Source organism: Alternaria arbusti (assembly GCF_024043155.1).
Source record: "Alternaria arbusti strain BMP 1465 chromosome Unknown scaffold_3, whole genome shotgun sequence".
In the NCBI taxonomy this organism is placed as follows: domain Eukaryota; kingdom Fungi; phylum Ascomycota; class Dothideomycetes; order Pleosporales; family Pleosporaceae; genus Alternaria; species Alternaria arbusti.
In genome coordinates this window covers 2,024,980-2,041,268 of record NW_026249943.1, presented here as the reverse complement: position 1 = coordinate 2,041,268, position 16,289 = coordinate 2,024,980, and the positions used below count along the sequence as shown (strand labels likewise).

At 47.6% G+C, this 16,289-nt stretch overlaps 5 protein-coding genes across 5 annotated transcripts; 2 read left to right on the top strand and 3 right to left on the bottom strand.

The window, feature by feature from the left end:
• Window positions 1-1,262: 1,262 nt before the first annotated feature.
• On the top strand, window positions 1,263-1,862 carry J4E86_003357 (uncharacterized protein; the record flags this gene model as incomplete). The annotated part of the gene is made up of 1 exon (XM_051443912.1): window positions 1,263-1,862. The coding sequence occupies one exon, from the start codon at window positions 1,263-1,265 to the stop codon at window positions 1,860-1,862; it is 600 nt and encodes a 199-aa protein (XP_051305407.1).
• Window positions 1,863-3,954: 2,092 nt separating this feature from the next.
• On the bottom strand, window positions 3,955-5,119 carry J4E86_003356 (uncharacterized protein; the record flags this gene model as incomplete). The annotated part of the gene is made up of 2 exons (XM_051443911.1): window positions 3,955-5,033; window positions 5,083-5,119. 2 exons carry the CDS (start codon window positions 5,117-5,119, stop codon window positions 3,955-3,957), a joined length of 1,116 nt encoding a protein of 371 aa, XP_051305406.1.
• A 305-nt stretch (window positions 5,120-5,424) lies between these two features.
• J4E86_003355 (uncharacterized protein) lies at window positions 5,425-6,483 on the top strand (the record flags this gene model as incomplete). Its single annotated transcript, XM_051443910.1, has 1 exon — window positions 5,425-6,483. The coding sequence occupies one exon, from the start codon at window positions 5,425-5,427 to the stop codon at window positions 6,481-6,483; it is 1,059 nt and encodes a 352-aa protein (XP_051305405.1).
• A 134-nt stretch (window positions 6,484-6,617) lies between these two features.
• J4E86_003354 (uncharacterized protein) lies at window positions 6,618-7,988 on the bottom strand (the record flags this gene model as incomplete). Its single annotated transcript, XM_051443909.1, has 1 exon — window positions 6,618-7,988. One exon carries the CDS (start codon window positions 7,986-7,988, stop codon window positions 6,618-6,620), a length of 1,371 nt encoding a protein of 456 aa, XP_051305404.1.
• Window positions 7,989-8,190: 202 nt separating this feature from the next.
• Window positions 8,191-10,347, bottom strand: J4E86_003353 (uncharacterized protein; the record flags this gene model as incomplete). Its single annotated transcript, XM_051443908.1, has 1 exon — window positions 8,191-10,347. One exon carries the CDS (start codon window positions 10,345-10,347, stop codon window positions 8,191-8,193), a length of 2,157 nt encoding a protein of 718 aa, XP_051305403.1.
• Window positions 10,348-16,289: the final 5,942 nt, after the last annotated feature.

Sequence of the window (16,289 nt, the reverse complement as noted above, 5' to 3'; positions counted from 1 at the left end):
CTGGGATTCAATATGTTCCGCTCGCTACCGGTCCGATAGCCTTGGAAGTCTCCATAGTGTAGCACAGTGCAGCGAAACTTTGGGCTTGGAGGGCAGGAGATGGCTTTTGGCAAAATAGCAACCCCCTTGTCGCGGCGCTGATTAGCAGAGCGTCTGAGCGCAGTCGTGTCAGGGCAGATTTCTATGATTGTCATTGTCGCACAGGGTGGCACAGGGGTCCAGCGCCAATGGGTTCCGACACGCTGCGTGGTGAAGGCTTTGGAAGGGCTCTCATGGCGGACGGCGCACCTCGTTATCTGAGAGCGGTGAGAGTCGATAGCACACGGATCCAGCAGGCTGGCACGGATCTGCTTGCAAACTCTCTTGGTCCGCCGTTAGTGCCAGAGCCCGCGTTTGTGTCCCGGTGCCGCGACGGACATGAAGGAGTCGCCTTGTTTGGCATCACGGGCGTTGCTAGGCTTGGGCACACCTGGTCAATCCTCTGCGCGCTAGAAGCTGGAACCCTCGACCCCTGCCGCCTCCGCCGCCCAGCAGAGTGGTCCGTTGTGTTAAATACTATGGCGTCTCCCTAGCAGTCCACGTCGTCGTACCATTCCAAGGTTTACTCAGAAACACCAGCTGCCAGCTACCAGCTAGATCAGCCTGACCTGATCACCACCCTGCCGCAGCTGTTCTGACTCATCGCCCGGCTGCCTTGCTCGTCCGTCCCCTCGCTGCAGTAAGCAACCTTACCAAGCCGCCGGCACCGACCCCATCGTCATTCCACCAAGTTCCGGCCTGGGCTGAGTCTACATAACACCGTTGCTTTTCGCCGCACCTGTCGTCCCCCATCGCGCTTGCCCGCTCTAAACTCCGCCGCACTTGTCGTTCCCCGCCCGCCATTCCCTAAACAAGTAGGTAAGGGGTGATCGACCACGCGCGTCCCAATCAGCCATCAAACCTTGGCGCACGGCATCCTACACTGTCAATCTCCACTCCACGGCCCTCCTGCCCTTATAATCGGACCCGCCGCTTTTCTGGACATCACCGCAGACTCCATCTACGCCAGCACTCTACCACTACCGCTTCACTACCACCTATTCACTAGTGGCCACTAGCGTCTACCCCAGATTGCCACCCGTTTTGACCTCGTGACTGCATCCCGCCCGTCACCTCCAAGACCGACACCACGTCTCCCACCACGACGTCGCCATCACCCGCAACGTTTCCCGGAACCACACCCCGAAAACGAATCTACCTCGACATCACTTGAAAACACCACAATGTGCGTCGCCGAACTCTGTGTCACGGTCCTCCCGTGCCAGCACCGCTGGTACCACCTGGTTCGCCCATGCAGCCCCTCCAGCAACCTCTCCACATGCGGCAAGAAGTTGGGAATCTCCGGCTGGGAAGTCAAGTGCGACCACTGCCCCTACTGCCACGGCCACGTCTCCGAGTTTGAGTACAAGCTCATCGGCGACGGACCAGCACCACCTGTCGGATCCCTCTCAGGCCTCGCACGCGCACACTCGACGTCTCTGAACGCAGCACGCCGGGACATCCGCCTCGACAACATCACCCGAACCGACAGTGCGACCAGCGTAGGCAGCAAGAGCAGCTTGGTCACAGCTGCCTCTGAGAAGAACCGCGCAATGAACTCCCGACTCGACGCCTACTTCTTCCCCTCGGCTGATCAGCCCTACCCCGCTGTACGAGAAGACGACGCCGAGAGCAGCAGCGCGACCAGCCCAAGCGACACATCAAGCAACGACCGCGCAAGCATGCGACACTCGTCCATCTCCATGTCGGCTGAGCCCTACAAAGCCAACATGCTCTCGCGTGTCCGGCAGCGCACCAAGCGCATCTCCACCATCTTCAGATGAACGGACCGTCGATATTGCGCTTTCCTTAGCCACGTCAGTACCTATACAACCCACCTCAGCTCTTGGTAGTCCGCATCGCGTCGGAGTCTAGGCTGTGGCTGAAGTGAGGAGTCGCTTCCCCATTGATCCACTTAGCCACGTTTTCCTCGGCCCGAACGGCAATCACATGCCATGATCATGCACTCCGCGGACCGTGCAGGCCATCAGCCACACTTGTCTGGTCTCTTGAGCCGAACCTCCCAGCTCCTCACGACGACTGCCGAAACTCCACTCTTCACTTCATGTATCTGTTTTCTTCAACCTCGCCTAGCGCGCTTTGGCCTGTTTCTCTCATCTCTCTCTTACTTCGGATACCCACTCTGCTCTTGCATTCTGCGCACGCGAACGTGCCCCGGCGACGGGTACTCTTGCGCACTCATTTCGGCCGCGGCGTTCTCACGTAAAAACGACAGGGAGTACTTCAGGCGAACACGAAGAGGGCAAGGGCAACCTGCGTTTGCTTCCATTTTGGTTTGGAATTACCAGGGTTGTTTGGCGTTGGGCAGCAAAACGTTTGTGCGTTAGAAGCGGCAGGCGCTTCGTCGCTTTCTTTCTCGCTTGCTGTTGCTATGACTTACGAATGACTCAAGAGTGTTCTAGAAGCTAGTTTGTTACAAAATTCACATATGTTTGCAAACAATTACGTGCATCGCGCATTTACCCATCTCTCGAGTGTTGCAAGTGTTCCAAGCACCCTTACTGACGGATGTTACCAGATTGCCTGCCACACCCATGCATGGTTACGAATCTGTGCCACACCTGCGTGCCACACTTCCGCTCCCATGCAGGTGCTTCGCAAAGCAATCTAGACCTTGCGCTCTGGCACGTACAGACGCGTCACCGCTGCTTGGAGCTACGCGATATCGATACCCACCAGCGCATGCAGGCATGTACACTAAGTGCACCATGACACCCTTTCCACCCCGCCAAGCCATGCAGGCATATACTATTACACCGTATATTCCGCTCTGTCCGCCAAGCTAGCCATATTCTCCCCACCAAGATGGAGAAAAAGTGAGCTTTTCGTTGTCGTGGCCAAAATCTCAGTTTGCCGTCGGTGAAGAATCCCTTTTCTCGCCGAATGTCGTGTCCAAGCTCTAGTGACAAATGCATGGACAATGTCACAAAGTTTGTTGCCGACTCGAAATCTGGTTTGCGCCATGAGTAACGTCTGCAGATCGTCAGCTGCCGGAGAAGTCCATGAACCCTATGTGATGTGAAAGGGAATCAAACCTGCCCCAAGAGGAACAAGCACACCAAGCCTGAGATCAGCGTGCTTGATCTTCTCGTGCTGCAGGGCATCGGTGGTTTGCGTGATAAATATCATCATCGCGCTTGAAGATCTGCTGCTGCTCACAGCTGTACCTTACTTCACAGACCAGGTCATATGTCCCTTTCTGAGGGGTTGCGTCTCGACAATGTGGTACACTTGCGATCCTATGACTACAATTCTGATTAAGGACTATAGTGAGTAGAGAGTAACAGGCGTGGAGATCAGCAGAGCCATAACGAAAAAGCCAAAGAAATGTCGCATCACGCCTGATCAATTTCGACAGCTTCGCCTCACGCGCAAGAAGAGATAGCAGGACCTATATTCGACGCACGACACGCAGGGACGACGTGCACAGCCTCTACGCCAACGTCACACATTGACAAGCCTTCAATATCACCACATAAGCTTCGCACCAGTGTCGCGAAACAAGCAATTTAGCAGATCAAGCAATTGAAGCCCAGAGATCAACCTGCCAGCTGGAAGGTTCCATCACTGCACATCACTCTCGCCGAGTGAGGGGTTCGCATCAAGGGGTTTTGTCGGTTGGGCTCTGATCGGCAGAGAAATAAAGTTCGGCATCAACGGGGAGCGACGATCATGACGCTCGGTGCAATGCAAAAGCATAGGAAACCAAAGACTGTGGTTTTGACGCACAACCGGCAAGACGAATGCTAGTGTGAGTTGATGTGGTGTACGATGTTACTGTAGCCGCTCTGGGTAGGCAGGCTTTGTGGTAGCAACGGGTCATTGTATTCGCTTTTTAGTTTACATGAAGACTACTCAATGTAGTAACCGGAGTACCTTGACCAGGTCCGCTGTGACACCCATGGCAGTGACATCGCCGCCAGCACCAGCACCTTGGATGATGAGCGGGTTGTCGCCATATCTCTTTGTGTAGAATGCGATGATGTTGTCGCTTCCCTTGAGTGCCGCAATGGGGTGGCTTGTGTCAAACTTCTCCAATCCGACTTTGACCTTGTTGTTTGGTACGTCCACGCTTCCTACAAATCGGATGACCTTGCCTTCCTTCTCTGCCTCTGCCTTAAGCTTCTCCATTTGGTCGTCGTATTGTGGGAGTTTCTCGAGGAACTCGTCGCCGGATGAGCACGACTCGAGCTCCTTGGGGATGAGAGACTGAACCGGGAATGATGTTGGCGATTCGACCTTTAGGCCAGCGAGACGGGCGAGGATAGTAAGCTTTCGGGCGACGTCTAGTCCGTTCAAATCGTCGCGAGCGTCGGGCTCAGTGTAACCCTTCTCTTTGGCTGATGTGACCTCAGCTGAGAACTTTCCACCTCCACCGCCGAGAGGCTGGAAGGAGTTGAAAAGGAAACTCATAGTTCCGCTGAAAACGCCCTCAATCTTTGTGACTTCGTCTCCAGTCTCGACCAGATCCTTCAGTGTAGAGATAACAGGCAGTCCCGCGCCGACTGACGACTCGTGGAAGACGTAGCCACCAGCACCATTTCCGTTGCTCGCAGCATCAAAGATCTGTGTCCACAGGCCATAGCTTCCTGAGAAGGCTTTCTTGTTTGGCGTTACAATGCTGATTCCCTTCTTCAAGAAAGCAGGGTAGCTATCCGCAACGTCCTGGTTGCTGGTGTTGTCGACCAGAACCACCTTGCCAGGCGCTTTCTGTAGGTACTCGCAGAGTTGTGGGAGCGGCAATGTGGGGTTGGAAGTGTTTTGGAGCTCGGATTCCCAGTTGGAGAGGGATTTGTAGTCGGCGTGGTAGACAGCCTTCTTGGAGGTGCTGAGCCAGATGAGGGAGAGGTAGTACGGCGACGAAGGCGATTGGGAGAGACGTTTAGAGAGGGCAGATAGTTGGGAGAGGAAGGCTTTGCCTACGCCGCCAGCACCTGTAGCTGTTAGTATCAAGCATTTATGTGGGAAGATTATTGTGCGTACCGATAACGGCGATGAATACTTGACGAGGTAGAGGCATGTTTGTTTGTTGTAGTCAATTGGCTGTGCGAATCTTGATGCTGAGAACGTGAAATTTGTATCAGCTCTCAGAAGACAATGCGAAGATATCCAGACTTGAACAGAGAAAGACTGCGGCTCGCGGAAATCGCGGTGCGGCTCTCAAAGGTACTGCGATGTGGGGTTGGTGAATCAAATGTTACCTAGGTGGGGTAGCTGCTGAGGTTAGTGACGCAACAAGCTCAGAGCTCCGAACATCGCCGCCGCGCCTACGCGCTCAGCACGCGACTGCCACCACCCAAATTGACTTTCATCACCAACCCCACCATGTCCTCCAAAGACGCCCATCTCTACGGCGTGCGGCCCAAGCGACGCGCAAAGGCGAAAGAAATCTCCAGCTCGAGCAGTCTCGCCTTCTCCTCGACCCTCTCCAACCTCATCAAGAACTCTTCGACGGAGCCGAACAAGCCCACCGCGGGCCGCGCACGACCGCAGAAGGAAGACATCTTCAAGACACACAACAAGAACGTCAAGAAGCGCGCACTGAAGGACCTGGAAGACACAGACTTCACTCAGAAGCACCGTGGGCGCACAACCGAGGAGAAGGGCGAAGATGAAGTCGCGTGGAAGCGCACAAAGCGGCGCATGGAAGAAAAGGCGCGCCTGTATGATGCCTTGAAGCGCGGCGATGTGGAAGATCTCGACGACAAATACGGCGTAGACTTTGACCGCAAATGGGCTGAGCAACAAGAAAAAGGCGAGGCGGAACACGCCAGCTCATCCGAGTCGGAGGAGGATGAAGAGGAGGAACTCGTAGAATACACGGATGAGTTTGGGCGGACACGAAAGGGCACACGCGCAGAAGCTGCCCGCGAAGAGCGTCGAAAGCGCACCCTCGCCGCCGACGAACCCGACCGCTTCACCGCGCGGCCCAGCATGCCCACCAACATAATCTTCGGCGACACCGTACAAACACACGCTTTCAACCCCGATGAGACCATCGCGCAGCAGATGGCTGATCTAGCTTCCAAGCGCGACAAAGAACTCACGCCACCACCCGAGGTACACTTTGACGGCAGAGCCGAAGTCAGGCAGCGCGGCATGGGCTTCTTCAACTTCTCCAAGGACGAAGAGGAGCGACAAGAACAGATGAGTCGGATTGAGAAGGACAGGGAAGACACTGAGCGCGTGAGGCAGGAGCGCAAAGAGGCTGTGGAGAAGAGAAAGGCTATGGTCAGAGAAAAGAAGAGGGCCATACAAGAGAAGAGAAGTAAAGGGCAGGCGGAGAAGTTTCTAGAAGAGCTGGGCCAGGAGCTGTTCAAGGACGGAGAGACTAAAGTGGAGGATAAGTCGACCGTCGCAGATGAGGGCAAAGAAGCTGCGTGAGCCGCAGTCTTGCCATTTCACATTCTACTATGATACCCCAATACGAAGCACACCTTCTCTTTCGAATTGGTGCTTGCGGTCCTGTACATCCCCGTGTGTTGGTCTTTCTGTTTCCCCCAAAAATGTTACTAATTCTAGAACTTCTGAGTATATAGTCGTCGCCGTTGGTCTTGCTCGAAAACGCTCTGGTGCCGCTTAGCTGGGGGTCCAAATTCGTCGTCCAAAGCCTTTCTTAGACTCTTACGCTGATCTTCACTCTTGTGCCTGCCTTCGACTCTCTCTACCTGCTTCAGACCCCGCCTTACTCTCATATCCTCTGTCTGTATTACAGACGCCTTGTAGGTTGCCACGTAGGGCCCATAGATGGCTTGGAGTTCTGGGCGGTCGAGCCAATCGAGTGCCTTATCGGCATCCATGGCGAGCACACTTATCCTCGCAATGGCGTCTTTGGACAATGGCATCTTAATCGTCTTCATGGCGGTACGGAATGTGTCCAGCGGATCCTTAAGCGTTAGAGGTAGCTTGAGATATGAGGACAGAGCGCTCCCTCCTTTGGCGATGATGTCCTTCCGTACGAGCGCTCCTGAACGGAGGTTGAAGCGGTATGCGCATGTGGAGAGGAAGCCCTGGACGTTGGGCTGCCCGTACAGAATGATTAGGGCATAATCAATTAGGCGTTCGCGGATCGCCATGTCGTCGTCTCGGCTTGACTTTGTATTACTCTTTTTTCTTGCGAAGCGCTCGGGGTGGAACGTGATGATGGCAATACGACGAACTGTAGTTGGGCTATTGTCGTAGTACTCTAGCATTGCTGCCGGGATTTCTGCTTTGTAGCGTTGGGTGCCGGACAAATATAGGACCTTTGCTGTCCTGCCTCGCTCTTTTAGATACTGGCAGTAGTCCCGGAACGCTGTCCCTCCTGCTAACAAGAGAACTGGAGCGGTGGACTTGTCGAGACAGATAAACGCGAAAGTCTGCCAATAAAGGCGAAGCTGGCTGGGTACGCTGTCTAGGACCTTCTCAGAGAGACCAATCATCCGCTTTCTGTCGAGGCGTCGGGAGAAGACGTCCACCATGAACACGCCGGTTGTGCGAACATTGGCGACGTTGTATCCGAGTTTGATCAATAGCACAACGATGGACTTGTTAGACATGTCGTTCAGTGTCCCATACGACATGTGAAGTGAACTTGTCGGCTCGCTTGTCGGGTAAGAGCTCATGACCATGAGCGGGTCCTCCGGTGATCCAAAGGGCTTGACAAGGTATTCGGGGCGCATATCTAACCCCGTGGTAGGGGTCGACGGTAATGGTACTCTGCACTCGTCCCGTGTTACCTCTGCCCACAGGGCGTCGAAGATGGCATTCGTAGCGGGCCAGGTTGATGGCGACTCCAATATCCCAGGGATGTAGAGAGGTGGCGCATTCCGCATATGTGTCTTGATAGCCCTGGTGAGCGCTGCGATCTCTGGTGGCGATGGCGAATCGGCACTTACGGTTGATCGCATGCCCTCTCCTGCGTCTATAAGCCAACCATCATGTTCGCCTACTCACCTCATACAATGGGAAAAGTTGAAGAGGTACGCTGAAGTCTACATTACTACATCGACACAGGTTTGAGAGAGTTCAAAGACAATGTAGTCTTATCAGCTTTTTTTGGCATGTATTTCGTGGAGGTGGCTGTCCACTTTCCCCGTGGATGAGGACGCCTCAAATTCTTAGCAATTTCATCGCAGCCTCCAAACTCCTGACCTCAGACTCTAGCATCGATCGCCGTTCCCTCGTACCCGCATCCTCCCCAGCTATCAACTCCAGCTGCTCGGCCCCCAAACCAAACACCATCTCAGGAGAGAAGACCCTGAGGGGGCTCTCTTCACCCTCAAGAAGAAAGTGACCGATGGCTTGCCGACAAATCACGTCAACAAAGCGCTTTCGTGAGATCTTGTAGTAGCTAGTAAGGACGTCAAGAATGTCTTCGCGCACTTGCTGCACGTTATCCTTGTCTATGACCAGATTTCGCAGGTTAGTGGTCGATACGAGCTGAGGTTCGGCGCCATCCTCGTGAGGGAACTTCTCTTCGATATCAGCATCTAAACGAGCTAACCGCTTCTTTTGCACCTCTGAGCTAAAGTAATGGTTGTACGTTGATGGCTTCCCTTCTCGCTCGATTCGCAGCAGAAAGTGAGCCTGCTTCATAGCTCGTACATATGCTTTGCGTACTGCATCCATGATGAGATGATCCCATAGCAGGTCACAGATCTCCTTATCGGGACAGACGTGGGCAAGGAGCTTGGCTATGTAGTCGTGCACCAGAATGATGGATTTGCTGACATGAGCCTGGACGAGTTGCGGCCACTTCTCCGACTGTTCCTTGAATACCATAGCCAGTATGGTACCTGAGAACGTGCCCAGCTCTGGTCCTCGGTTCTCTTGATAGACGCGCTCAATATGCTTGGCAATGGGGTCTTCGTCAGAAGCGATCGGCTCGGGGCACCCGTAATCCTCCATCTCAACTATGTCGCATAGCTCAGGATAGTCTTCAAGTGTAGCTTGCACTAGCGCGGCGTCTTCCTCTCCCTTTCCAAGCTCGTAAGCCTTCTCTTCCTCATTTACACCAGATGTGGAGGATGTCGTTCGTTTGTGACCCTTATGCCAGAATTCGTTGGAGAAGGCCTCATTCATCTTTGTCACGGCTGTTATGAGCTTCAGACTTGGCTGTGCTGTGAAGACATGGTTGCCGTCGTAGGAGCCATTCAGGGCATTTTGAGTGATGGTTAGGAATTTCGTCGAGAGATTTCCTAGGTACGTACGCTGAGATGTCTCGTCAGTACGTGCAGGCCCTAACCCATCCAGTTGCTCTCGGAAGGCTGCCAGTTGGCCGAGAACATCAGATCTGACGTTTGGTAGTTCTCGTTTTGTGATGTTTGTTAGTAGGCTGCTAAGACGGGTCTTGAGCGAGCCCACGCCACACCTTTCTGTCGTCAACAAAGACCTCCACTCTGGCTTGGAGAAGAAGCGCTTCTCTTGCTCCAGTCGATCTGTGAGGGTAGATGCGCGATCGTCGGCGCCGCGATTCTTGACCATGCAGTAGCCCAGACGCAGCCTGTTCCGCCCACCCAAAACAAGTTCTTTGATGGTATCGCGAGTTGCGGTCTCCAGCACTAGATCAGGCTTAGTGAGCACACCCATTGTTCGAACACCTTCTGGATCTGCAACTTCGGCCATCTTGAGGATCTCTTGAGTTGAGATATCGACATTGCATGGCAAGACCGCTAGGATGATGGTCCGGCTATTTCGCATATACGACTCAACCATGTTGCGGACCAAGGTAACATCACTGTCGGTGGTCAGTGGCGGATTGGGGACGCGGAAAATACCAGGCACATCAATCACAGTAAAGTGCTCTTGATCCGGGCCGTTGATCTCGATCTTGAGAATGTCTTCGCTGAACGCTTGTAGTTGAGAGTCGCCGGCATCAGAAGACATTCTTATCCCCATATGTCGGTTAGCCTCTGAGAAGCATTCTTCGAGTACATCTGCGGTAACGGTATCTCCTTCAACGTGGAACTTTCGTAGTCGCTCGACGAGCTCCGGATCTGCGTTTGGTCGGGGGATGATTGATACCGAAACGCTCTGCTCAGGTCGACGGCGACAAGAGATTTGCGTCGCATATCGCGTGCAAAGTCCGGCACCTTGCGGGAATGCGAAACCTGTAAGACTCTCTAGAACTGAGCTTTTACCGGAAGATTGGTCTCCGACTACTACAAGCTGGGGTAACTCAAGATCTCGGACATTGAGTTCTCGGAGTTTGTCTATCTTGTCGAGAAGGGCTTGATTTGTAAGGTTAGATCTACTAGTATTCGTCATGTTGAGATGCTGTTGTATGGTGGAAGCAAGTGCAGCAGCTTGAATGCCCGATGTGTCAGTGATATATGAGCTGCTCCTGTGTTTGTTCAAGATACCAAACAAACATAGCAATCCTGATGTTTCAATCGGTGAAAAAGCCAGGTGCTTCCAGTAGTTCTCTTAGCTGAAGATCATTTGAAAAGAGGGAGGGCGGGCCATGGAGATTGTCAGTGCACAAGGCCATCATCCATCAAGCCCATTGTTGGTATAGCCCAATTTTGCACCCAGTGAGACTCAAGAACCTGTTGCGCTGAAGGTCGTTCGTCTGGTCGAAATGCCAACATCAATCTCATGAGCTTGACAAAAGACTGCTTCTCCTCCTCGTCCATCACGTCCACCTTGTTTTTGTTTCTTGGTTCTTGTATTGACTTCTCCAGAAGATCTTCCAACGACTGATAATCCAATCCTCTAAGGCTTCGCAGTTGATCGTCACAATACTGGCTGCGATTCGCCCATCTCAGCCACAAGTCTTGAGGTAACTGCCCCAAAGCAGCGACTTGATACTCTAAGACTTGGTCGTTACTCGGGAACCATTCATAAAACAAGAGACTTTGACCCATGATACTGAACACTGCGCATCCGAGACTCCATAATTCCGCAGGGAATGAGAATTGCGAGACTGGGTCCAACAGTATCTCTGGAGGCCTTAGCATCAAGGGCGTGTGGGACGATTTTCGCACGTGAGATCCTGGCAGGAAGGATTCGCCAAAGTCGTTTAAGAAGATCTGGGAGTCGGCGAGTGAGAGCTTGTCACCGCGACCCCCAAGCCAGATTGGTACGACACCATTGTCGGGCACCCAATGATCCAGAGGGCGTCCATCTACCCTTTCTACCTCTTCGAGCGTGGGTTGTCCATACCTTTCGTATATTTGGTCTGGTGTAAGGTCATCGATGGTATTGGGAAGGCGCAGAAGGATATTTGCTTCATGTAAATCTAGATTCACTGTCAGCGAATTGATAATCTACCCACATTATCTATTCCATCACACACCTCCATGAACTATCCCACGAGAGTGCATGAATGCGACTGCTTGAATAATCTGAGCAGCTATCGCTCGAGCTACTGGGAGCTGAAAATAACGGTAAGGGGACGCCTCTCGCGCTTCGGCAATGCTCATCATTGCAGGTGTCGTGACGAGACAGCGGTGCTTTCTCTTCGTACCACGTATCTCTGGACCTTCCACTTCGAATTCATCCAAAAGTCCAGGAAACAGCGTAGCACCGATATGTTCTTCGCCACCTCGTCTTCCCTCGTCCCACAAAGCCTTCAAGATGGTACTTTCGGACGGTCGGTCTAGCCCCGATACACAGAATTTGATAGCAACATACTTTGCTAGAATCTTATCACGTGCTAGCTATATAGTTGAATAAGACCCATGGCCTAGTTTATGCACGATGTGATAGCGGGCTGAGCAGAAACGCTCGCCAATTCGCACCGGATAGTAATCTCCGACAGTGTAACGCTCGAAGGGTTCGATATCTTCCATCGGCTTGTACCTCGGGAAGGAAGACTCTGGGTTAGGCTTGTGATCCGACATTGGTTCTGTATAATCGCCCGACGATGTGTACCTTCGAGAAGTAGTGTGTAAAGCAGTGAATATATTGCATGCAAAGCGACGAGGCAAGCAAATCGTGTATGAAAAGCTGATCGAGAGAACAAGCTTATCAGCATTGCGAAGGCTTTTATCACTGACTGTAGCCGTAGAGTTAGTTATAAGAGTAGGCGCTTCCATGGATGTAGGGTCTTTACAAACGCGATCCACATCAGGAGCTCATGACCAGGTCAACCGGGGCCTGGCTCGGGTGCACTAGCGTCAGGACCCACCGCCAACCGCAGACTCCCGAGGTCGCCGACAAATGTGGCCGACAGCCCTTCTATACCTTCGGTTTTAATACACTTCCCTCTTTGCGTTTAGAAATACTACTCTGATGGCTTTGGATATGTTTCGGCCATTCCAAGGTTGATTTGCAGTAGGTAACTGTGGTTTAACGCCGCCTGGATTTCTATTGCCTTTACCTCTAGGCGCAGGTCTAGGGATACGCACAAGTACTCTGTGTTAGCATGCTGTATATATGCACAGGAACTCGTATTTTATTCTTATGCTCTCTATTTAGAGGCGGTACGCAACTCTATTGTTCTCTCTGTATCCTAAGCTCTAAACTACAGCACAGTTACTTTTAGGTTGTGTTCTTATATAGCCTTATTATCCTGCATATACTATAATATTACTAGTATTAACTTCTATAGAGTAATAACTTACTCTCTATTATAACTATTTAAAGTAGTTATTTTAAAAGTAACACTAATAGTTATTACTATAACGGGTAGAAATATAGATTAAGATTGTATTACTTATAAGATACTACGTTATTAAATAAACTACTATATAGGCGAGGTTTTAATATTCCTCGCTTAATTAGAGCTAGGCCTAATTAGGTAGAGGTTGCGGGTTTAATCTATAATACTACCCCCCCTCTTTTTTAGAGTAAGTTCTAACGCCTAAGACTCTTTTTAGCTAAATAACTTTTAGTATATCGCGAAAGTAATATTATGCCTAAACGCTTTGTAAAATTAAATATAAAGAAGACGCCTGTATTCGCGAAAGCTATAACAAGCTAAAGCATCTTCTATATTCTTTACTATAACTACTAGCTTCTAGTATATTCTCTATCTATATTCTATTGCGTTAAGGCCTATTAGTATTAGTTAGAGCGCTTTAAGCAGCTTTATAAGATAGAGAGGTATTAGATATAGTATATTATAGAGATAAGGTATAGAATTATCTATAATTATTAATACACGTTAGGTAGAACTCTACTAACATCTATACGTCTAACACGCTATCGCGGACCTAGTTACCTCTATCTTAATACTAGTCTATAGAATTATAATCTCTAAGTTAATATTATCTAACTAAGCGCGCTATAGATTCTATTATTAGATAGTTATATAAGAGAGAGAGAAGTCTATAGGTCTCTAATATAATAGTTTGCATAGAGTAAGTATTAGTCTAGGTTAAGCGTTGTATACTAAGATAATACGTAGAGGTAGCCTATCTAACTATATAAGAGACGTGTTGTATTAGAGTATTATATAACTACTTATAATGTAACTATTCGCGTAGCTATAGTTAGTTCTAATTATTATTCTAATAAAGTATTATTATTAAGAGCTTCTATCTACTAGTTAGCGTATTAAACTTTATATATAGTTCTAGTCTTCTAGATTATTAGTAGTAGAACTTAGTAATAAGATTAGCTAAGTCTACTAGGTTTATATATAGTTCCTATAATAGATTATTAGAGCTCTTTAGGTAGTTAGCCTATTAGACTTTATATTATAGTAGACTCTTCTAGTTATCTAGCTCTAGGTTCTAGAGCTGCTTATTAAGTCGGCTATCTAATATAGCTTTAATAGTATAGTCTGTATTATTATTAATATTAGAGTTAGCTAGTTTAATGTAATCTTTATTATCTTAGAGCTAACTAGAGAGAGGCTTATTATTAGCTTAATAGAGTAGCTAAGAATAAAAAACGTTATAGGCGCGTATTCTAAGAGTAAGAGTAACTTTATAAGCTATGTTGTTAATAATATATATAACTAGAAAAGAGCTACGGTTCTTAAAGTTAAGTAATTAATTTAGCTAGGTAGTGCGTAAGTTTCTAAAGTCTACTATAATGCGATTACCTATCTTAAACTTAGAAGTAGGCAAGTAGTAATTATTAGCGTATTCTACTTACTTTAATTACGTCTAAGTAATCTATTTCTTAAGGTAAGCGTAGAGCTTATTAAGTTAGTTAGCGAACTTATTAGTATTTACGTAGTCGCGCTAGGCTAGTATAGTTAGATAAGCGTCTAGAGCCTGCGCAGGTTTAATACTAGACTATAGATTATAACTCTTTATAGCTATAAAAGCAGAGACACTAGTACTTATATTAACTATAGTATTAGCTTCGAACTTAGCTATAGATAGAAGAAGAGCTTAGTTATTCTGCTTATAATTAATATAGGCGCGGAGATACTATTTAAGAAATATATTAGCGTTCTCTATCTATCTATTAGTCTTAGAATAATATATAGTTAATAACTTTAGCTTAGTATCTAGATATTAATAAAAGTAAGTCTAAAAGTAGAATATAAACTAGAGACCGCGATTAGATATAATATATTTAGAGTAACTCTTCTCTTGCTATATAAACTTAATAAAGGCCTTAACTAAAGTATTAACGCGTAAATCTATAACTAGTATAAACTTTTTCTTCTTGCTAAGGTAGTTAATAATAACTAGAATGTTCTCGTATATATAACTATTGTTGGTACTAGATAGCAAGTAGATAATATAGTCTATCGAGATAGAGCTCTAATATCTATCTAGTATAGGTAATAGATAGAGAAGGCCTTACTTTCTCTTATAGTGTAACTTAGTGTAGTAGTAAATAAAACATATATAAATATACTAGGCAACGTTATACGTTATACGTAGCTAGTAGTACTACTTTATAAGTTTAGCGTACGTCTTATATTTACTACTATGTTCTTCTCTATATAATAACTAGTGTACCTAATCTAAGACCTTTATGCGTAGATAGCCTACGTTAAGTACGTAGATCTTGCTACGTATATATAATAGACTATTAAGCAAGAAGTAATTACCTAACTCTATACGTAGTTTGCGATCTAGCCTAGTAAGGTTAGGTAGTAACTATTGTTAGCTATTCTGCTTAGCTTTAATAATAGCTTATAGAAGCTTATCTTTAGAGTATATAGTGCGAATAGGCTTAGTAAGGTTACTAGTGTTAGTGTTATTTGCGCGTGCTTTCTCTAGGTAAGTCTCTACGTTAATAGGTGCTAGGTATAGAGTGTTAAGAGAGTAGGCTTTAGATATAGTCTCTATTTCTCTATCGCAGTATATATAATAGGCAGCCTCTAGTACTAATAGGCTAGCCTTACGTAAGTAATAGAGAGTTAGAAATATAGCGTATTACGTATTAGGTTCTTAGTAGCTTGTAAGTGTCGCGACGTGTAGAGTAGAGTCTACCTAATATAGCTTAATAAGAACTTACTACTAGTATTATTAGCGCTTATTATTAGTATTCTTAGATAAGTTACTAGGTCGCTATATTAGCGCGTTAGGCTTAGTACTCTATCGCTTTAGTTAGTATATAACCTTAAAATTAAACTTAGAAAGAAACTTAGACTATTACGCTTAGTAGTAGTTTAGCTATTTATTAGTTATAAAGGTCTAGAGTGTCTAGTAATTAGTTAGAACCTTAACTAGGTCTAAGATACTAGCGAGCTTAAAACGCTATTCTTTAAACGCGCGTATAATAGTAAGAAGTTTCTTATTATAGATTTTATAATTATATTCTGCTAAGTTTATCTTATATAAAAGAAACGCTATAGAGCGCAGAACGCTATTAGGCTCTATTTTCGATAAGACTATAGTAGTAATAAAGTCTAAAGTATTAGTCTCTAGCTATGTTTTGTAGTTAGCGTTAAAGTAAGTAAGTATATCTACGCTCTAAAAAGCGTTCTTAAGCTTCTAGAACGACTAGATAGCGTAGAAGTCTAGAGCTAATAGAAAGTACTTCTTACTATTAATCTTAGTAAGCTCTATAAGTAGCTTAGCTAAAGTAGAGAAGCTCTTAATAAAGTAGCGATAGAAGTTCGCGAATCTAAGAAAGGCTTAGACGTCTTTAACTAATCTAGAGGTCTACTATTCTATAATAGTAGAGACCTTCTTAGAGTCTATTTTAAGGCTATCTATAGTAAGAATAAAGCCTAAGTACTAAACGTGTTTTGTAGAGAAAGAACACTTTGCAGCGTCTAGGTATATGCCTACCTTACTAATCTTACTAAGAATAGTAAGTATATAGTCTTTATACTTACTCTTATTATCTAA